At 43.5% G+C, this 23,692-nt stretch overlaps 1 protein-coding gene across 2 annotated transcripts in view; it reads left to right on the top strand.

Moving 5' to 3' along the window:
• LOC138274853 (glutathione synthetase-like) overlaps nt 1–23,692 on the top strand; it is a 186,661-nt gene that overhangs the window by 121,506 nt on the left and 41,463 nt on the right. The window contains exons 11-13 of one of the 2 annotated variants that reach the window (XM_069219020.1): nt 9,965–10,046; nt 17,014–17,203; nt 21,554–22,008. In XM_069219020.1, the coding sequence (XP_069075121.1) occupies nt 9,965–10,046; nt 17,014–17,203; nt 21,554–21,584 (303 nt within the window). In that variant the 3' untranslated portion in view covers nt 21,585–22,008. Of the gene's footprint in view, nt 1–9,964; nt 10,047–17,013; nt 17,204–21,553; nt 22,009–23,692 lie in introns of those variants that run through there. The other variant, XM_069219019.1, reaches the window with a different exon arrangement.

Genomic DNA, 23,692 nt, shown 5'->3' with positions numbered 1-23,692 from the left:
GATAGAGAACATTAGTAGGATCCAAAATGAGGGTTTTTGAAAGGTGCATTTGCAAAGATATACTGTAGGGTAGGACAATCCCATTACAAATCGCTGTAGAGGAGAGGTGATACTGATGTCATCTGATATTTGCTTGTAGCAGGCCCCCAATGCATATTATCAGCCAACCTTATCCCTAAATAGTCAAAACAAATGTACTTGTTCAAGAGGAACACCTCTAAGTGGCACATTGTTTCTAAAAGACCGATAGGGGTTAATGACCATACACTTAGACTTTGATGGGTTTAGTTCTATTTCCCTTTCAAGACAAAAAGCCACAAAAGTATCCAGCTAACATTGTAACCTCATAGGGCTTCCGGATATTAACAGTGTATCGTCTGCAAACATAAGAAGTGGAACGGAGGTTCCAGCTATTTTTGGTGTGTCATGCCTACTCTGCAATAACCATTTAACTGTGTCATTTATATATATATATATATATATATATATATACTAAATAGAGTTGGCACAAGCATGAACCCTTGCCTGACTCCTCTATTTATGGGAATCCTAGGAGTGAGGTCCCCACCCCTGTTCCATCTAACTTTAGCAAATGTGTCTTTATGCAAGGCTCTCAAGATCCACAATAGGTCACCTGGGATACCATAGGCCTCTAAAACCCTCAAAAAATTATCTCTCAGGACCAGATCAAAAGCCGCTTGAAGATCTATAAAAGTGACATACAAATGGTCCCACTTCAGAGATGTATACTTCCAAAAGATGGTCATAAAGCGTAAGACCTGATCAAGGATACTGATCTTAGCCCTGAAGCCTGCACATGCGTTTTCAAGTATTAAATGTTCATCAAGCCAAGATTGAAGTCTTGCCAAATTATTTTCTGGCTGGTGTCTAATAAACGTATAGGTCTGTAATTGGTCTGCTCATCTCTGTTCCGCTTGTTATATAGAGGGATTATAGCCACTCCTTGCCAAGAAGGAGGAATACCCTCATTCCTCAAGTTGGCATTACTAAGGCCTTTAACATAGGGAACCCACACTTCAGGATGAGAAAGGTACAGGTCACCAGGAACCCTAGCTTAACCTGGGGCATTCTCTCTTTTTATCTGTTTTAAAGCGTTAGCTGTTTCAAGGAGAGAAAACCTTGTTCCCCCACACAGTCTATTACCCGGGATATAAACTAAGCATGATGAGTCACCCCGCTTAGTAGGTGAATCACTGCCAAGTATCTTCGGGTTAGCTTTTATCATCCCATTCTGTGTATAGACCTTCAAATTGAACCATCGATTTTTTTCTGGACAGAATACTGACTCTAAATGGTTGTCAATAGTACGTGTTCCTTTTGAGATGAGTTTCCAGAATGTTTTTGCATCTCCAAGCTGATGATCCTCTGCTAGTTCCGCCCACTGTGCAATCTCCCATTGTTTTTTAGCTTTTAGCAAGGAAGCTTTATACATCTTCGTTGCTGTTTCGATTTGTACCTGACATCCTGTCTTAACAGCTTCTAGGAGACTATTCTTGGCATGCCAGCATTTTTTAGTATACCAACTAGGTGGCAGTTTTTGATGGACTCCTCTTTTCATTATTTTTATTTTTAAAAATTGCTTATTTGGACCATCAATTGAGTATGAAGATTGGAGAAATTAATCTTTCCCTCATCATCATTTAGTAATGGGGAAAGCATATTCTCAAAAAGACTATAAACCTGCATCAGTATCGAAGTATTGTTCGTAACTGCTGGCCATTTAAGATTCCTCCTGCTAGAAAACACAAGATTCCAGCATAGCACTTAGTGCTTGATGATCACCATCCATCTCCATATCCATTAGGTGAGGCCATAGTAGTTGATCCAGAACAATATAATTTATATTACTAGTTATCGATTCCCTTGTAAATGTTTAACGAGGAGGGAAATCAAATTTTGTATTTCCATTAACTATTTTCATACCATAGGCCATAACTAAGTCAGATAATTGCAGTGTTACATTAGATGATTTTTTTCCCAACACCAACTAAAGGACCAGATCTAACTAGTGGGGCATAAGATTCAATCTTGCCCATCCTCGGGGCTAGTGTTATTGATACAATCCCCCGCTATGATGTTTAGCGCTCCCCCAAGAAATTTATCAATCATATTGGATAGTTGATCCACTGTAGTGGAAAAACTACTTGAGCGGACAGATCTTACATATATGTTCGCTATAGCAATGTACCTGGTACCTTGTTGTGTGGGTATAATGATTTCTAATCTCAATAAATCACTACTCTCGGAGCGAACAATCTTTACTTTAGGGAAGAGGTCCAGTCGTGACCAAACCAAAAGGCCACCTGAGGCCCTTCCTGCTGCCGATGGAATGGCATTTTTGGTGTAAGTTATGAATCCAGATCTATAAACTGGTTTAATCGCCCATGCCTTGTGCAAAAGTATTTTATGGTATGAATGAATGAAACTCCCCCATTCTGGATCTGAAAGCTTAGCTCTTATTTACCCCAGCGACATTCCATGGCAGCTATCATCGACAATCCTCTACTAAAACTGCCATCCCCGGTGTATCAACAACATCATCTTTAAACTGGTCCTCCAAACCCACTTGACTAATCCAAAGTGGTTGGAGATTTGGAGTGGCTCTCCAAAAGGTTAAACCTTGGCTTTGGGTGCACATCCCTAACATTATGTCCAACATTTTCCCAGAGTTTATGGAAAGCATCCCTAATGTGCTTCCTAATGGGTACACACTCTGTGATTCCTTCTCCCTCATTGTTCTGTTCTTTCTCACCCCATAAAGTCAAAGGATTCTTAGAATGTTAACACCAATGATCCATGCCCAGCCAGTTGAAGCAAGGAGACTACTGGTGGCTGGAGTGGACTTGGTGGTACTTCAATGTATTTGCAAATTTGTTTAGAGCTTTATTATTACACTAGTGATGAGTTTCCTGATGCTGGAGAGGGGACAGGCATAGCACCACCGCCCCTCATAACACTCTGTCTACTAATACTGATTTGATGGGAATGCACTTTGGACTCTCTAGAACTTTGAAAGTACAAAGCTGGTTCATGTATTTTCTTTGACATGTTATCTGGTGTTCTGCAGGTGTCTGTGATGCATCTACCTGATATACATTCTCATATGCCTTGTTAGTTACTCTCTCTGCTGTACTTTCCCCACCTACTGTACCTCATGAGTGGATGTCCTTCAGGCTCAGTCTCCTTAAGTGACGATTTGTCCTTGAAGTTCGATCTGCATATAGTGTCCCCTGGAGGCGTGATTGTGTATTGCATCTTGATCAGGAAGCATTCTGCTTAACATCCCCTTGATTCTATGTCCTGTGTGAGTAGAGGATGAACAGTAAAGTGAACATGGTAGAAAGGCATACGTTTTAAATCCATTTCCAAACTAAACTTGAGATTGTTTTGAGAGGGTTATAAGTGTCAGCGGGAAGGTCTGTGAATCCCTTACTTGGGGTCAATTTGTGAGCGATCCTACACGTATAGGAAAAACTGCTTTCTAAACTCCTAATTTAAAAGAGATTGTAGCCATATCCGAGGGGACTGAGCACAGGGCTCGCTGTGCCAAAGACCTATGAGCGTCCTGTTAGCAGGGAGCATGTGTAGTTAAAAATGAAAAGCCAATTAGCAGAGGAATGTTTGACTGTGTTCACTGGGATCCTGCTAACCATGACCCCAGTGATGATGCTCTCTCTCTCCCAAAACTCTGTATTTCACCTACAATTGGCACACTGGTGCCCCATTATAAGTCCCTAGTATATGGTACTTAGGTATCCAGGGCATTGGGGTTCCAGGGGATCCCTATGGGTTGCAGCATATATTTTGCCACCCATAGGGAGCCCAAGCAGTGGCTTCTGCAGGACTGCCATTGCAGCCTGTGTGAAAGGGTGCAAGCACCCTTTTACTGCCATTTTTCACTACACCAGGTTACTTATAAGTCACCCCATGGCAGGCCTTCTAGCCCAGAGGGCAGGGTGCCAAGTACCTGTGTGTTAGTGCACCCCTGCACTGGCAGAGGTGCCCCCACGAACTCCAGGCCCATTTTCCCGGACTTCGTGTGTGTGGCGACGCCATTTTACATGTGTACTGGACATAGGTCAAACATGTTGGAATCATACCGCCAGGATTTTGCAAGCATTGGTTGTATGATTCCATGCACTTGGAGGCTCCTTAGAGGATCCCCAGTATTGCCATGCAGCCGTCTGATGGTTTTCAGGCAGCCCAAGCTGCTGCCACCTCCCAGGAAGGTTTTTGCCCTCCTGTTGCTTGGAAGGCTAGAGCCCAGGAAGGCAGAACAAAGGATTTCCTTTGGGAAAGGGGCGTTACACCCTCTCCCTTTGGAAATAGACGTTGCAGGCTTGGCAGAGGTAGCCTCCCCAAGCCACTGGAAATGCTTTGAAGGGCTAATTGGTGCCCTCCTTACATAAACCAGCCTACACCGGTTCAGGGACCCACAGTCCCTGCCCAGGTGCGAAATTGGACAAAGGAAAGTGGAGTGACCACTCCCCTGTCCGTCACCACCCCAGGGGTGGTGCTCAGAGCTCCTCCAGAGGGTCCCTGGGTTTTGCCATCTTGGATTCAAGGTTGGCAGGGAACTCTGGGAGCATCTGAGTGGCCAGTGCCAGCAGGCGACATCACAGCCCCCTCCTGATAGGTGGTCACCCAGCTAGGTGACCAATCCCCCTTTCAGGGCTACTTAGGGTCTCTCCTTTGGGTAGCTCCTCAGATTCAGATTCCAAGACTCAAGCAGCAATCCTCTGCACCCTCTACTTCAACGTCTGCCCGAAAAAACTGCATCTGAATTCTTTAAGACCCTACAAGCTGCAACAAAGATGCAAGACGCCTTCTGCAACATTGTATCTCCGGCTCCTTCCAGCAACTGCAACATTTCCCCGGTCGTGCATCCTCTGAGGACAGTCTGTCTTCAGTCTCCATCAGAAGAAAGAAGGAATCTCCCTTGGAGTGAAGGACAGAGGGACGTCAGGACCTTCGGAACCCTTCAGTCCACCACCTGTGATGCTGGATCCACGCACTTTATCAGGAGAGTGGACCCAAGTCACCGGTTGTCGCTGTAGAGGGTTGCCTGCTGAAGCAGGAAAGTGACTCCTTCACTTCAAGGGAAATTCCTTTGTTCTTCTGGTGCATGCTGAAGACAGACAGTCCTCGGAGGATGCACGACCTCGAAACAGTTGCAGTTGCTGCCAGGAGCTGAAGATAAAATGTTGCAGAAGTCGTCTTGGCTTCTTGGTTGCAGTTTGTTGAGTTCCTGGAGGGTCCAGATGCAGTTTCTTTGGTAAGAACATGAAGTAAAAGAATGCAGAGGATTCCTGCTGGAGTCTTGCAATCCGAATCCTAAGAACCACCCAAGTGAGAGACCCTAAATAGCCCTGAAAGGGGGATTGGTCAGCTACACAGGTAAGCAGCTATCAGGGGAGGGCTCTGACGTTACCTGCTGGCACTGGCCACGCAGATGCTCCCAGAGTTCCCCGCTAACTTGGAATCCAAGATGGCAAAACCCAGGGACCCTCTGGAGGAGCTCTGGGCACCAATCATGGGGTGGTGATGGACAGGGGAGTGGTCACTCCCCTTTCCTTTGGTCAGTTTCGCGCCAGAGCAGGGACTGGGGGTCCCTGAACCAGTGTAGACTGGTTTATGCAAGGAGGGCACTAAATGTGCCCTTCATAGCATTTCCAGTAGCTTGGAGAGGCTACCCCTGTTCCCAAGCCTGTCACACCTATTTCCAAAGGGAGAGGGTGTAACACCTCTCTCCCAAAGGAAATCGTTTGTTCTTCCTTCCTGGGCTCGAGCTATTCAAGCGACAGAAGGACAGAAGCCTGTCTGTGAGGTGTGGCAGCAGCTTGGGCTGCCGGGAAAACCTCAGAAGGCTGTAGGAGCAATGCTCGGGGTCCTTTAAGGAGCCCCCAGAGTGAATGGAATCATACAACCAATGCTTGCAAAAGCATTGGGGTATGATTCCAACATGTTTGATACCATGTTCGGAGTTACAATTATGTAGCTGGACATAGGTATTGACCTGCGTAAAATGGTGTCCCGCACTCTCGAAGTCTGGGAAAATGGGCCTGGAGTTCATGGGGGAACCTGTGCTAATGCGGGGGTGCCCTCTAGGCTGAAAGGCCTGCTATAGGGGTGACTTATAAGTGAGCTGGTGCAGTGAAAAGTGGCAGTGAAAGGGTGCTTGCACCTTTGCACGCAGGCTGCAATGGCAGTCCTGCAAAACCCTTTTGCGTGGGCTCTCCAAGGGTGGAAAAATATAGGCTGTAGCCCATAGGGATCCCCTGGAACCCCAATGCCCTGGGTTCCTAGGTACCATATACTAGGGACTTACCGTGGGGCAGCAGTGTGCCAATTGTGGGATGAAATACAGAGTTTTGGGAGAGCGCATAATCACTGGGGTCCTGGCTAGGAGCCCAGTGAACACAGTCAAACACACTGACATCAGGCATAAAAAGGGGGTAACCCTACCAAGAAAGGAGGGTACTTTCCTACAAAGATGCACAAGTTGGTTTTAATTTAAAAAGAGCTTGCAGGACTGTGGGGTTGGTGATGAAATACCAAGAGCAAGTTGCCTTTGATTCCTTTTTTTTGGCCAAATCTCAGTGTGTTGCTCTCTTGAAGTTTCCATTTATCTTCAACTTGTTTGGGAACCTCACTGAACTTTTCACCAGAGCCTGCCTCTAGCCTCTATCCTCTAATGCCACAATCTACGCTCAGCAGACTTAAGGGTGCTTACATTATCAAAGCAACTTCACTAGCTCCCAGAGCAGCTGTGTGAATGCTTGCATGCCCAAACTCCTCAAGGCTGGCCACACTCACCTGCGACTCCCCGAGCAGTATCCTAACTGCTCCAAGTCCCAATCGCCACTTTGCCTCCCACCAGTCATGCTGGTGCTTGTGCTGGCAACTAGAGGGACTCTGAGGAATTAGTACGCCCCCTTCCTTCTGCAATATTGGGGACAATGGAAAAACGATGGATGGACTCTCAAGCCGTAAACCGCAGCTCGAGAATCCACTCCTGACGCGGCCATGGTTGAACACCACCTCCTGTGATGTCGGGGGCAGGGCTAGTCAGGTGCGCTTAGCAGCCGAGCATGTGTGCTACGCCTGCCGCCGCCCACAGGGATGTTGATTATGCAATGTATTTTGTAGGGAAATTAAATATATAACATCACATGCTTCAAACCTCCTTAGGCAAACGTATTAAAAAAGTGCTGGGGCTCAAGTCTGAACTTAACAAACTGGATCCTAATCTTTTGTTTGAAAAATCCTTATCGATAACTGATTTTTATGCCCAGATTTCTTAGAGGCCTGCATAAAATTCCCAATTTAATTTCTCTAAGTTCCGCATGACTTTCTTTTTTTTTTTTTACAGCTGTCCTTACGAGGGAGAGATACACACAGTAAATACCAGCCGGAGACTAGTTTGAGTAGAAAATGTCTTGTCATCAAGAGATATTTTCTACTCAATGCGGCCTCCTGTCAAAGTATCCTGACACTGTTTAAAATTATACAAGATACAGGTAAATCACATTTTTATGGGAAAGAATAATTTTGTGAAGTTTCAGTTAAAAAAAATACACTCGATTTCATCCAGCTCTAGAATTTGCAGGATTTTGAGCATCAAATTAACATTAAAAGATTTGGCAGTCCCTGTAGCCTATTCACCACCTGTTGAGAAATCCCTTAGAAACCAAATTGAAGAAATTATTTGCGCTGAGAGTAATTGAAGAAATGAACATCTCTGAGTAGCTTACCCCAGTTGACCTAGCACCCAAGGGTGAGGATAAGTCCCTTGTGTCTAGATTTAAGGGATATGAATTTATGGATATTGACAAATTGCACCCCTTACCTAATTGCACAGAGATGCTGAGCACTAAAGGGATGCTTCTTGTTTTAGTGTCATGGATATATCATCTAAAGTGAAGGTAGTTTGCTAGCAAGGGAATCATACACAGATATCTTATGAATAAACTGAATTGTTTGTCTCAGAAAGGTGACAACCAGAACTAATCTTTACGGCATATGTCTGAGGGAATCATATTGCCACATGAATCAATTATAAAGGGAACACACATTCACCAGAACAAATGTTTAAAAATAAATTCCTCGTATTAGGAAACATATAAAACATATGGTACATCAACAAATAAACCCATCATACATCAGTAATGAAAATGCATTTTAAAAACCATAGATCAACGTATGCAAAGTCCACTCTTTATCATCATGTATTCAGTCCATTATGTACATGAAATGATTCAAGGATGATATGATTCAGTTTACTCATACAGTACTTGTGTTAATTATTACCTTGTTAGCAAATTACCTTCACTACAAACTTACCAGGGGTTGGTGGCTAGTTTTTGCTACATGGATATACCATCAGCATATTACTAGGTGGCATTCAATCCAGACCTGAGACACCTTACCTGCTTGATAACATCTTTTGGAACCTTCAGGTCATGTTGGATGCCATTTGGAGGTAGCCTCTGCAGCATCTGTGTTTTAGCACAAAAGGCAAACTGTCTGAAACACCTCAAACATGCCCTTTTCCAGGATGACATCTTAATATACTAGGGTGATATGAAGCAGCACAATTGTATGTCGATGAACTTTTTAAACATTCTGAACCCCGCTGGGGTCATAATAAAGAAATGTGAGTGCCAAACTGGAGTGTCTTCTATAACTTACATGGGTCATACCCTGTCTAAGAATGGGGGAGCAATACAATAAGGTGATGGACGGAGTGCTGAAACTTTTCAAACACTCACCCCCAGTCGCAGATCTGGGTTAAATCAATTGTTTTTTGGCTCACCATGCCACCCCAGCTCAGACCCAGACATATGCAAATCAGTCTAGACCCCTGTTCCCCATGGGAACAGTCCAGCTCAAACTGCCAGGTCAAGTCCTACCTGGACCAGAAGCAAGCAACCTGAGACTGATTTCGGAGTATCACCTCTCATCAGCCAGGCTAGCATGAATTCAGTGGCACAGTGAGCAAGGATGGGGGAGAACAAAAATGTATCTAATTGAGGCTGTCACAAAAGAACAACGATTATCCTTCTTTGGATTATCTGAGTATTATTCCAAAATGTTTAGGGTTTTCCCATTGTGCTAGAACCATTGATGGTCTGAGGATTGGCAAGAAGTTTTTGCAAGCCTAGGACATTTTTTCTTAGTGAAATGTACCATTCTCACTGTTGATGCAAGAATCAAGACTAGGGTTCACTTTATTGCAAGTGGTGGGCGGGTATTCATCTTGCTTTGTGGACTCTGAAGAGAGTGGGGAACTGCTGTGTTGGGAGGCTGTAGCATGTTTATGGGCATACTTCATTTAAAATGTTGGATTTGGGCAATTCTGTTAAATTGATCACTGATTACGAAGCAATAATCTTAATCTCCACAAAGAGGGTGGATTGTACCTCTGAAAGACTCGCAGGATGGTTATTTAGGGCTGGACAGGTATATTACCACATAGAATATTTTCCAGGTGCAAAGAATCTAGATGATGACAGCCTCTCGTGCCTGCCAACTACTACCTTCCATGTATAAGAAGTCACAAAAGAAACTATTCTGCCATTGTACTATGGAGTAAGTAGCAAATAGTGGGTGGAAAGTGACTCAACAATATTCTAGTTCTTAGCATGTTCACAGCAATGTTTTATGTCCAGTCGGTTATAGAGAGGGAGCTGTTAGTGGATGAATTGGCCTTGGGGGTGCATTTATTACAAAAATAGACTTCTATGTATTTCCAGCTACGTTTGGCACTGTATCATAAATCACATGATGGTGTTCTAGGCTGCAATTTTGAGCTCCTGCAATGGTATTCTCTAAATGGAATTACGTAACTACAACACATGTGTTTCTGTTAGGATTTAAATAAAAAGGTAAAAAAGTGAATTATAGGTAGCCTTCTTTTGCTTCCTATTCTCTTTTCTAAAAGGGTGAAGAAGGAGATCGGAATGCTGCAATGGCCATCAGGAACCCTGAAAGATTTGTGCTGAAAACTCAGCGGGATGGTGGCGGTACGTCAACCCCTTCTGTTTTCTTATGCTTGGATCTCAGAGTCAGGTATTGTGTGTCCAAAGCCACATTAAGACATGTTCTAGAAGCAATCCGCTGCTCTCCTGCAGATATAAAATGGAACAGAGTGTCACAGGAAGTAGGACCGTGGTGGACATCCAGCACACAATACGGATACACACTGTGGGGGTCATTCTGACTCCCGCCGGGCGCGGCCACCGCGCGCCCGGCGGGAGCCGTCAAAATACCGTACCGCGGTCGGAAGACCGCGGCGGGTATTTTGAGTTTTCCCCTGGGCTGGCGGGCGGCCTTCAAAAGGCCGCCCGCCAGCCAAGGGGAAAACGACCTTCCCACCATGAAGCCGGCTCGTAATCGAGCCGGCGGAGTGGGAAGGTGCGACGGGTGCTACTGCACCCGTCGCGTATTTCACTGTCTGCTATGCAGACAGTGAAATACAAGCGGGGCCCTCTTACGGGGGCCCCTGCAGTGCCCATGCCATTGGCATGGGCACTGCAGGGGCCCCCAGGGGCCCCGCGACACCCCCTACCGCCATCCTGTTCCTGGCGGGCGAACCGCCAGGAACAGGATGGCGGTAGGGGGTGTCAGAATCCCCAAGGCGGCGCAGCATGCTGCGCCGCCTTGGAGGATTCTGACGGGCAGCGGAAAACCGGCGGGAGACCGCCGGTTTTCCTGCACTGACCGCGGCCAAAGCGCCGCGGTCAGAATGCCCTGCGGGGCACCGCCGGTCTGTCGGCGGTGCTCCCGCCGACCCTCGCCCCGGCGGTCTGAGACCGCCGGGGTCAGAATGACCCCCTGTATGTCTTAATGATGGACTGTGCTCATGTAGTCAAATAAGAGTGGTATCGTGGGGACAGTGCCATTGTGCTGTCTTTGCTGCACTGAGTGAAATTCTGAACACAATAGTGTATCATTGTCTCCTACTTGTTATGTGCACAATTGGCTCCCTGGTTGTAGCCCTTATGACTGTGCTTTCCCATCACTGCTCCTACAGTGTCATACTTTTGTGACATGGAACACAGATGTGCTGCTCATACTTGAGGTCTCCTCACTCAGCGGGGCAGAGCAACTTTAATTGCATTATTAAATTCAGATTTTATTGTCCGATACAATGATGGGACAGCAGTTCACATCACTGACACTGAGTGAGTGACTGGAAGACATTTTCCCCAGTGGTGGTAAGGAAATCACTGTCTTACTTAATACCTGGAATGCCTTCTTTTTTTGTTTTTGCTGAACTCACAGCATTGACTTCTCAAGCCCCCTTCAATTGCCCTGCTGTTGGGGTGCCAGCATCTTCGTTCTGTGCCAATAGTTGATGTCCCATGATGATGGATCTAGGTCTCCTGCATTATGAGGGCTCTGGCTGCTTTCATTAACAGGCCGGTTCTGATTTCAGAAGTGGTGGAGGTGTCACTGCAGGTGGTGTGGACAAGTATGGAGGTGTGTGCTAGTGTTCAGAGTGGTCATCTTTATTTTGTCAAGCCCATGTCCATCTTCACTTGTCCTTGCAAGTTCAGACTTCTCATTTTCAGGGTGCTTGTCACCTGCATCTTCAGCTGTGTAGGCAGTTGGATTGCCTGAGAGGTGGACAGTATAGTGGTCATGATGAAGGACATTACATGTGATGTTGAATATGTACATACTGTATGTGCTGAGTTTACATTCGGTGAACCCCATCTGCTAATGCTTTTTGTTCCACTATATGACTATGTGTAAATGTTGCATAGGTGTGCCCTAGTCCTGCCCTTGAGTGTTTGCTTGGGTCACATGACATAACACATCTGCCTGTCAGTTAGACACCAGGATGTCAAACTACATACTGCACAATCTATTCTGAGTGATTCAAATCTGCACAGAAATGGCCTGTGTTTGCTATGGGCACCACTACCCTGTTTAGTACTTCCACGTGCAGTGTTACATATGCAGACATTATCGAAATGTGGGACACTCACCTGTAACTGTGGATTCAGAAGCAAATGCGTCAGTGTTGCTGACGGGTGCAACTGCATTAGGTTAGAATGTAATCTCAATGAGCGTTTCTATGGTTGTGGGGGCTGATGTGTGCTTTGTGTGCCACCTGTTCCTGAAGTTTCCGATCTCTTACAGGCTATGGGGCATATGTGGTGCCAGTGTGGCACAACTCTTAAGTTAGATATATCAAGCCAGGCAAGGCCACCTTTCATGGTTTGCCTGGCTTGATAAAGCTAGAGTAACGCATTGCAGCACAAATCACCTGCTGTGTTACTCTGCCCAGGGAAGGTGTTCTATGGGTGGTGTTGGTCCCACACATCTACCCACAGACTTAGGTGCATTCCCAGCTTTACCATTATTGGTAGACGTAGGAAAGTTTCAATAACCTACACCTCCCCAGGTGAGGCGTAGCAAGGAGAAATGTATTTATTTCTCCTTGTTACTTCCTTATCTGCAGTACACTTAGAGGGAGGAAAATGCCACTGAGGATTGTTTTTGTGAAGGAATGTGCCCCTCCTTGCACAAAAACAATCCTGCTTAGAACCAGGGACCCTTCCATCATGGTGCAAGGGTACCTGTGTTGCTGCCAGGTAGCACGTTGTGCGCCAGTGCTGGGAAAAGACAAGAATGGGGTGTACAGAGTTAAGTACTGTGCATTCCTGCCCTTTCCCTATCACACATTGACTTGCTGAGCTGTGTGATTTAATGTTAAATATGCCCCTAACTTCTTTCTATGTGAACACCGTCAGGCCAATTCTTTTTCATCTATTCCGTAGTCTTGTTCATCACTCCACCAGGATTGATCCTCTACAGATGTGTGTCCACATTTATGGGCCTCAACCACAGTAAGGAAGTCTTACCCAAAAGTTTGACATTTCCCTTAACATATTCTTCAACCACAATGTCTACTTCATCAGAGACCTTCCTTTTTCGTTTTCTTCCACCAGCTTCCTTTCCACATTGCACCTGACTTGCCAGACTTTCTCTGAGTTGATTGCAGATTTTGTCCTCATATGGTGCTCTCTGCAAACCTGCTGATCGCATCAAAGGGTTTACTTCATGGTTTGTGGTGACATCAGGGACTGCTGACGAGGCAGTCCAAATTTGCAAAGTCAAGAGATTATTAAATGTATGTTTATTTTACTGTGCAATTCCAAATTGTTATCCCACCACACCTTCTGAACATATATTCAAGTTTAGTGATGAATAGTTTTGTGCATGGTAAATACACAGAATTTGGCAGCCTAAATTATATTTTTGTTCATCCAGAACAAAACAGGCTCAAAAGCAAAAGCAAACATTTATATTTAACTAAGATGATCATACAGGATTCATAAAGTTGCTTTCAATGGTGACTCGGTCTGAGTCAGTGTTTAACTACTGCCGGTGGTTGCACTCATATTTGGGAATCAGCACTTATTTTTCAAAATCAGACTTTGACCAAGACCAGGAGAGAAAAAGGCAGAGAAAGGAGTATGCAAGATGAAGAGGAGGATAGGTTAACAGTAATAAAGGCAGAAAGCAGGGAAGAAAATGAACCCACAAGAAAAGAAGTACTGACCTAGATGTATTTGGTATTCAGAAACTCTGGCATTCCTTTGCATGGGATCTGGCACCTTACACACATTTTGGGCTCCAAAATTAGATACTTTTGTTGACACATTGAGCACTGACAAAGGTCATAAATCTAATTAGAGGTTTGGGGGCTGAAGCAGAAGTAATGTTACCACAATTTTAATTCAAGTAACAATAATATAGAGTTAGAAATTGGGTCTCTAATTAGCAGAGGTATGCACCCTATCCAAGCAGGGACTGCAATCCTAGTCAGGGTAAGTCACAACGCAACCTAAATTATCCTGTGCTCACCCTTTGGTAGCTTGGCCCAGAACAGGCAGGCTTAACTTAGAAGGCAACTTCTAATGTACTTGTGCAATACCTCATACAGTAGCACAGTGAAAACACCACAAAAAGTACTCCACACCAGCTTAGGAAAATAGATAATATTTATCTGAATAAAATAAGATAAAACTGACAAAAAATCCAATATGCCCAAGGCAACATATGACTTTTTAAAGGTTTAGATGAATCTTAATTCATAAGAATAAGTGGTTGTATCCTTTTAACATACACTACCTGGAATGCATCAAAAATATCTATGCAGATGGCCACAGAGGAAGTGATGTATTGGAAAATAAAGCAATGCGTCAATTTTTCTGGTGTGGTGCGTCAATTCTTTCCCCGCAGGCAAGGTGATGCACTGATTTCCTGGTGTACAGCCTTGACTTCTTACTGAAGTGCGGGGTTATTTTGACGCCCAGGAGCAATGCATGGAAAATCCAAAACACGCTGTGATTATGAAACAGGCACTGCTTCGATCCGGTAGACAATGCATCAGTTTTTCAGCTGTGAGACAGGCGCTGAATCAAGTTTTGCAGGCATTGCATCAAATGTTTTCAACGCAGTGGATTTTCCCTTTCAGATGAGGTTTTGACTTCTTAACAGAAGGCAAGCTCAGTCTAAACCCTTGGAGATCACTTGTGAAGGAAGGCAGAGTCCTTTCAGCAGAGCCAGGAAGCAGCAGGCAGCAGGGCAACAAGCAGGAGAGCAGTCCTTAAAGAAAAGCAGTCCACATGAGTCCTTTGGGCAGCAGGGCAGTCCCTGTGACAGAGTCAAGTTGTAGGTCCAGAAGTGTCTGATTTGGTGGGGTCACAGACCCAGTATATATACCACAAATGTGGCTTTGAAGTGGAGGAAACATCAAAGAGTGGTTTTGAAGTGCACAGGTTCCCCTTTCTACCCAGCCATGTCTGCCAAGAGACCTCTGCAGTTCTTTCTGTGAGGTCAGGCCTCTAGCCTTTGAAGTGTAAGTCAAAGCCCTTCCACCCTTCCTGCCCAGGAAGACCTATCAGTATGTAGATGAATGCAGATACAGCTGACCGTCCTGTGTTTATGGATGTCTGGGTGGAATGCACAGGGGAGCTGTCAACCAGCACAGACCAGATGTGGATTGGAGACAGGGTGTAAGGCACAGAGAGCAGTATATGCAGAGAAATGTCTAGTTTCTAAAAGTTGCATTTCTAAAATAGTAATGTTAAATCTTACTTCACCAGTCAGCGGGAGTTCTCACTATTAATCCAACCTACCAACAATGATAAGGCTACTATTCTCAGATCAGAAATTACCACTTAAAAGTATAAGGGAATTTCCAATGCTGGCATATGAGAGGAGTAGCTTTCACAGTGGAGAAAAAACTCCTTTGGGAGTTTTTTTGCACTACCAGGACATGTAAAACGTATAGGTACAGGTCCTGCCTTTTACTTACATAGCATCCTGCCCTATGGGTTACCTAGGGCCTACCTTAGGAGTGACTTATATGTAATAGAAATGGGAATTTAAGTCTTGGCAAGTAGTTTTAAATGCCAAGTTGAAGTGGCAGTGAAACTGTACACACAGGCCTTGCAATGGCAGACCTGAGGCATGGTTAAGAGGCTACTTATGTAGGTGGCACAATCAGTGCTGCAGGCCCACCAGTAGTATTCAAGTTACAGACCCCGGGCACATCTGGTACTATGGAGTTATAGGTAAATTTAATTTGCCAATTGGGTATGAGCCAGTGTTACCATGTTTAGGGGAGAGAGCACAAGCATTTTAGCAGTGGTAAAGTCAGTAGAGTCCTAAGACCAGCAAAATAAATCATACAAAATGGAGGGTGGCAGGCAAAAAGTTGGGTGAAGACCACCCTAAGGCTCAGGTTTAACATACAGGAAATGCCAAAACATATTTAATCAAATCTAAATAATAAAATATAAAAAATCAATTGACTGGGAAATGAACAAGAGCATGTGACTTTACGCTGCCAGATAGGTAAGATCCGCTGCCAGGGAGAAAACTGTAGTATTTTTCAGGTCTTTAAGACATTTTCAGTGTTCAAACTCCTAAAGAGACTCTGTTCTCTGGTTCAGAAAGAGGTAGGAAAGTTCCTTTTGACTTCAACCGAAATTTAATGTTGAGTGCAAATAGTGTTTACACGTAATTTGAGATTCTATGTTGAATTAAGTTTGCACTCAGACTGGAGTCCACACAATTTCCAATCAGTAATACCGGAAGCAGTTTGCCCTAACAAACAGACCAGAAAGGAATAATAACTGCAGTTCAGTATGGAAAATGCTCTGGTCAAACCCACAACCGAGTACTTCTGGTATTTCTGGTGGGCTATTTTTTTGCAAATCACAATTTTGGGAAAATCTTCTAAGTGGATGATGACAACTTTTCCAAACCTGATTGCCAACAGGCTCACCCATTAATTCAGGTGAATGTTCAGTAATGTAACAGTTGATTTTTCCAGGTCAAACCTCTGGCGCAATTTATGGTGTGTAATCGGATATGGGAAGGCATTAATGCTTCCATGCGGGATGCTAATAAGCCTAATAGTATGGAGATGAGTTCTGAGCGCTGTAAGCGAGTCAGCACCACCCTACTCCCTGTTTGGAATTGGTAAGGTTGCTTGAAGATGAGACAGCGATGCTCTTTTTGACATTCTGGAGTGGCTTCAAAATGAATTTCTTTCAGTAGGATTCTGTCCTGCTTCCTATCCTCCCCCCTGTGGCTGATTCAGCAATCATACCAGCTCAGAGAACTTTGTCAGCACCCTACGCCTCCCTTTAACTCCTTTAGGAGAACATGAGCGAACCCTTAAAAAAGAGTCTCTTAAAATGGTGCATTTTACAGCAAAGGTTACATATACATTTGGTAAAAATCCATTGATCATGAAGTGGATGATTAGACCCAGGTCCCAGTCTACTTTGACATTATTTCAGATTCAAGCAGGCAGTGGCTTCTGCTCTGTGTAAGAGAGCCTCAGCGTAAGATAAAATATCCAGGTATTAAACCGTGAGTGCTAATTTAAGGAAGTTGACTTTTAAAGTCTTAATGTGTGGACTATTAGCGTCTCATTTAATTGTTTTTGCTTCTTTCAAGGAAACAATATATATGGGGATAAAATCAAGCAAGTTTTGGAAAACAATAAGGAAACTATTGAGTGGAGATCCTACACATTAATGGACAAACTTAAACCATATCCCATAAGGAACTACCTGCTGAAGGCTGGAGGTGACTTAAAGATAAAGGAGTGCATCACTGAGCCAGGAATTTATGGGGTCTATGTCAGGTAAGAAGCATGTTGTTCCCTGTATGGTTTGTAAATTCCGCCCCCCCCTCGGCAATGAAATCAACACTCTACATATATTTCAAAAAGTCTAATGGACCACCCTGAATCCTTTTCAGGACTGGTCTAGAAACATCTTTAGCTACTCACCAGCCGCATAGAATTAAACAAATGCTTAAATTAAAAAAATGCATATATGCGAACATAGCGGCTTGGGGTCAGCCGTGTTCATCAGTTGGTCTGTTCAACTGTCATTTACATTTTGCATCTGGCTATCAAAGCACACATCAAGGGTCAGTGGGTTAACTCACTTCAGTGATTGACGAGTGACAACATTTTACAAGATCACATGTGCAAATCTGCCTAAAAAGAAGAGTAATTCAGTACCATGGTTGGTATCCAAAACTTTACTTAGCCAATTTTTTTTCCTTTGCATTCTTTTTTATTTTTTATTTCTGTCATCATTGTGTGTTTAAACTATGTCTTCGGTAATTAAATGCCAATAGTGCCTTTTCTTCGTGTCAATCATAATCATATTTTCCTGCTATGTGAACTAAAACTAAAATGTTTTTTTTACCTATTCTAAGCACACCTGCCTGCCCAGAAACACCTGTATCTTTGCATTTAAGTTACATGTGATGATTATTTTCTTTTTTAACTTAGAATATTTATTGTAAACATTGAGCTATCAGGTTTAGATGGGGACATGCTTTCATTTTTGTTTACTTCTGTTTAGGTCAAGTCGAAAGACAGCTTTCTTGTAAGCCTCAAATTGTCCAAAACTCATGATAATAATACATACATGTAGAGGGGCTTGAGCATCCCAGATGATACTCCTTCCTCCCACCACAGATCACAGTGAAGGACAATGGCTCAGCACACTTCAGCCACTGGATGCTTTCACATTGAATTGCAATGCATACAGTCACCTACAAATAGTCTCCTAAGGTTAGACGTTCGATGGTACTTGCATTTCGCAATGATTAATAGTACCTATAGTATAGTGCGGTGTACTCACTTGCTTCCATAAAGATCAAGAAAGTTATGGAAGGTAGCAATATTGACTCATTATGATAAACCAGCTTTGTCATAATTATTTATCCTATAGGAAACAAATACAAATAATAAAAATAGAAAAAGTGTTGCCTCTGACTCCAGAGGTACAGCCGGTAACCTCTTGAAGTACTGCAGGTTTGTGAAATGCTTCAGCCATAAACTTTATTATAAGCAAATGCAATTTACTGGCGCAGACACACAGTGCCAGTTAAAAAACACAGTTTGCTGAGAACAAGGCCAAGGCACTTCAATTAACCAAGTGTGTCATCAGAAGCACTCCCTAGTAATCAAGACCTTTATTGAAAGTTGCAATATTGACTCCTCGTCATCAACCATCATTGGCATTTTTATTTATCCCATAGAAAACAAGCAAAAATCATAGGAGCAGCAAAAATGTTCACGCTCATGTATATGTTGAAGCCAAACACCCTCAGAAGCTTTGAGAATCACATTTAAAGCAGTTGCATCTTACTCAAGAGGGACATCTAATAATGCTTGAAGTACTGCTGCTTTGAGAAGACTTCAAGTAGTTGAATCTCATTCAAGAGGGAAACCTAGTAATCACTTAAAATAAAGTAGCTCTGTGAAAGAATTCTCAGGCCTTTGCATATGACTGAAGAGGAAGATCTAGTAACAAAGTGGCATTATGCAGCCATTGGAATGCCAGACCTATTGAAATTGTCAATGCTTGTAATATTTGTGGCAAAAGCCTGCCATCGCAAAGCCTAGTGGCTATGTCAATGCTAGTTTTAGTTTGGTTTTGTCCGTCTTAAGGAGCATGTTTCACATTGGGTAGCCTATCCTTGCATGATACTGTAATTTGGGCATTTTTCATCTGTTGTAAATAGATCAAAGTGTTTAATTGTTAAAAGACGAAGCAGGCTCCACAGTCTCTCGTAGAACTCACAGTAAGCCAAAGCCAGGACAAGTTCACTAGAACTTCAACCTGGACATTTCTTTTCAGTCAAAGAATCATGTGCCGGTGACAAAAGAAATATGAAGGGTTCCATTAACATAACAACCATGATTGCAAGTTATTTCCTAGAACTATTGCAAGGGTAAACCCAACTGATCTATAATATTAAGAGTAACTGTTAAACATCACACCAAAAGAGCACAATATATTAATCCGCATAAGACTTAGGGCCAGATGTATCATGACTTCCAATAGCGATTACCAAATTGCGATTTTTTGCGAATCGCAATTAAGTAATTACTATTGGAATGTATGAAATTTCAGGAGTTTCATATAGCAATTCTCAAGGGCTTACAAATGGACCTACCTCATTAATATTTATGAGGTAGGTCGGAATTTACCGCCCACTACAAATGGCTGCAATCGCAGGGATGGTGGCCTGATGGGCTCAGCAGACCACCATGTCTGGGAATGCTTTTCAATAAAGCAATCTTTTTTTTGAAATGCAGCCCATTCTCCTTAAAGGAAAACGGGATGCGTTTAAAAAAGAAATATGAAAAGTTTTCTTTTCATTTTTTAAGATTTTTTTTTTTTTGCTACCATTCACAAAGGGAAGGGGTTCCTGCGGGACCCTTTCCCCTTTGCAAATGGGTTACCACCTGCTTTCAATAGGCGGTAAAATATGAATGTTTTGCGACCGCTTTTGGGTCACAAAACATTCATACATACCTCTGCGATTTGGTATTAGGAAGGAACGCCCCTGACACGCCCCTTCCTAATACCAAATAGGGATTTGTAGTCACAATTCCAATTTGCGATTCGACAACAAGTTACTGAATCGCAAATTTGACTTGATACATACCAAAAAGCATTTTTGCAATCGCAAAAAAGTTTGATACATCTGACCCTAAGTGCCCGAGTGTACTTATTCCATTCACAAACCAGGGATGTGAACTTGTACACTGACTGATTTGCAAATGGGAATGCAGCAACCTTTGCACTAATAGGTCTCATCGCAAACTGTCCAGTCACAGGGGGTCGCTCGGACTTCCTTGTAAATAATAATTGGTAAGGTCATAATTTGTGACCCTTGTGGTTGCCTGTAAATGCAGTTATGGAGGCCTGTAAGGAACACATGACTTTAATTCCTGAATTCCCAAATATGTGACATTATTTTAAAAGCAGCTTAGGTCCATTAAAGCAATTGATACTTCTTTAAATAAAAGTGTGTTGTCTGGGAAAATATCTGGGATGATGTAGTGGTCTTTAGAGATACTGCTTGCTAATTCCCATCACACCTCCCTCCCCTGAGGACACAGAAACTGGGACAGTCATCACCCCAGACGAGTATTTGGTAAGTGACACATGGTTTGTGAGCACAGCTGCCCTCACAAACCTTTCATTCTCCACTTTCCAGATCACAGATATGAGGTAGATATGAAGTCTGGAAAGTGTTACAAATACCCTATTACGTGTCAGAAAGACTTTAATCCTTTGACCCTCTTTCATCTTTTCTTTTTCCACTATATGAGTTTTAGTGTGTGGCCCACCTTAACACAACCTGAGAGCATCACCTGTATGAATGTAAAAATTTAACAACGCACAATCCAATGTAGGATTGTCAAAGTTGGTTGTCCTCTCTTATATAGAGTATATGAATATCATGACACAATAATATCATTGAAAACTTATCAAGAGACAATCAATCACTCATATGTATTTGTGTAGTTAAATAAAACCATTACATAACAATAAACAGACATAAAAAACAATCTGAACTAAAATCTACCCCTTACATTACTTCATAAACTTCAATGGGCTGAGATCATTGTTTACATAATACCACCAACTCCATCCAAAAGGTAAAAGCACATTTGCACATGACACACCCACAGCCTCCATTTCCCATTGGTAAAAATACTAGTGCCCAATAAAAGTGCATGTGCATTATTTCATCCTCGCCACAACAGTTCCTTAATGCACCTTTAAATGTCCTTCCCTCATTGCACGATGGGAACCCACCATGCCCTCCAACCCGGCTATGAGGCGCAGTGTCTTATGAGTCCATGTGACTACACTAATTGCATGATTTTACTTACTCCAAGTCTGCTTTGTCACCAATTGGAGCTTGTTCTGACTGCAAATCAGTTCAAATGGCTGTGTTGAGCTCTATTTCAGTGCAGGAGTGACTGCACAATAGTTTTGTGATAAGGACCATCTCTCTTTTTTCCAACTGTCTAAGAAGTGGCTTTAGAAATTTCAACCCCTTGAAAACCAAGGGGCTCTAACTGGCACTAAGCCATCCAGTGCTGCTTGTCTGCAGGTGCGGATCTGCATGAGATTGAATGATGGTTTTAATAACTTTTTCCTTTCTTCGACAGATACCAGGCAAGTTCAGAAGATATGGATTAATTATTAATTCTTGTATCCCCATAATCTGTACCTATGGTTTGTATGTTGACTTTTACATGGAGGGCACAGATCTTTGGTTAAGAAAAAAGCAAACAAACCGATATAGCATAAACTGGTGCTTTATGTGCACGGAAAAGTGCTCTTCCAGTAGTTCTGCTTGTTCAGTCTGGAGTATGAGCCTGTCACTGCCCATGCATGCCTTCTGTGTGCCAAGATGTCCTTGCCATGGCAAGAGATCTATTCCGAACCGAGACATTGTTAGTTTATTAAAGGCTTGTTTCCCAAGCTTGACTCCCATACTTCTTTCATGTCTAGCTCCTGAATAACCTGGTTTAACTAGTTTCCCCATGCCCCCACTGTGCTATTGGTTCGTTGACCTTCCACTTCCAGCTAGCATAAGTTGTTGATGGACCCCCCTTTCGGCTACCCGGAGCCTACAGCATAGTTTAAGGAAAGCACCCTTATTCTGGAAAGACTAAGGCCCTCATTAAGAAAACGGCGGTAATGGCTGACTACCGCTGTGGCGACAGCCGCCAAAACACTGTCACGCGGCTACCTACCGTCCGCCATATTATGACCGTAGCCAGAATTCCACCAGAAGGCTGGCGGAATTCCGGCTACGGTCATGGCAGTGGACGGCGGTAAGGTTGCGCTGCTGCCAGCAGCAGCGCCACACCAGTAGACCACCGCAGACTGTATCATAACCCATGATACGGCCTAGCGCTGTTCTGCTGGCGGACGCTGCTGTAGGCACTGGCGGACAGAGTGGTACATGCCAAACCGCCAATGTCATATTTTGGGGAAAGGTACCGCCAGCCTGTTGGCAGTACCTTTCTTCAAAATACCGCCATCCGCCAGGGTTGTAATGAGGGCCTAATTATTTAAGCTGAACTTCAGCCGCACCTGGCGCTTTTCGGGAGATGGAAAACAGTTTTATAAATTTTGGATTGAATGTCATTGAACTTGTCTATTTCCCGGCGATGCATGATTTAATCTCCATAGGACACTGAGGACAGCAGTTGAGCTGACATTACTGTGAGGAGATGACTCTGTGAGGGGCAGTTCAGTTTTTTTTTAGCGCATTTAAGCTGACAGCTAGCAATTGTGCTTTCACCCTGATAGCGGTTAATTGATGCTTCCAGCCATTCAAGGATCCAAATGCACTCCCAGATATTTGTATGTGGTGACCACCTCCACTCTTTGCCCTTCGTAAACCCAAGCAAATGACTTCAATTTGGAGTCAACCAACTGCATAACTTTTGTTTCCCTCAGATTTAATTTGAGGCCTTGCTAGTCCAGGTGCCTTTTTAAGGTGTTCGTACTCCTTTTTGGGCCTATTGGAGATTGGCTCAACAGAACTATACAATTCGCATATTGTAAACAATCTAGATTTTCTGAGGCTAATGTGGGTGGATGAGAGTTGACTTGTGCAAGAGTCCCAACAAGATCAGCTAAACAGAGATTAAACAGGCAGGGGGCCAAGACACAGCCCTGTTTTAAACTAATTCTGGTGAGAATCTTGTTTGTTAGTCTACTGCCATCACCTATTTTCACTTGAACCCAGGTATCCGTGTATAGTTCTTTAATTGCCCTCAGGAGTGCACTTGAGATTCCCCAATTGGCCAGTTTGAACCAAAGCCGGCCTCTCAGGACCCGGTGGAAGGCAGACTTAAGGTCTACAAAGTAGGCAAATAGGTGTGATTTCCTGACTTTAGCCTTATCTACTAAAAGACTGAGAGATGTTAAGTTTGTAGTTGTTCCCATGCTTGCTATCAATCCTGTTTGGATTTGCGGGATCAAGTTGGTTCTTTCAACCCACGTTTCAAGGTGACGTAGTAGACAGGATGTGTAGAGTTTTGCTTCTATGTCGATCAGGGCAATAAGCCTATAGTTGGTGGGTCATGCTGGGTTTCAGTTCTTCTAAATTGGTTGCAAAATACTACCTTTCCATGGGGCCAGAATCCGTTTGGTACAAAGCAAAAAATTAATCAATGGTGTAAAGTAGTGGGCCTAGTACAATAAACAGGGCATTGCGAAGACCATTCGGGCCCACTGCCCCTGTGGGCTTCAATTTCTTTAACAATCTGATTAGATGTTCTGGGCCAACA

The sequence above is a fragment of the Pleurodeles waltl genome, chromosome 2_2 (assembly GCF_031143425.1).
Source record: "Pleurodeles waltl isolate 20211129_DDA chromosome 2_2, aPleWal1.hap1.20221129, whole genome shotgun sequence".
NCBI lineage: Eukaryota > Metazoa > Chordata > Amphibia > Caudata > Salamandridae > Pleurodeles > Pleurodeles waltl.
This window is presented reverse-complemented; position numbering and strand designations above follow the sequence as displayed.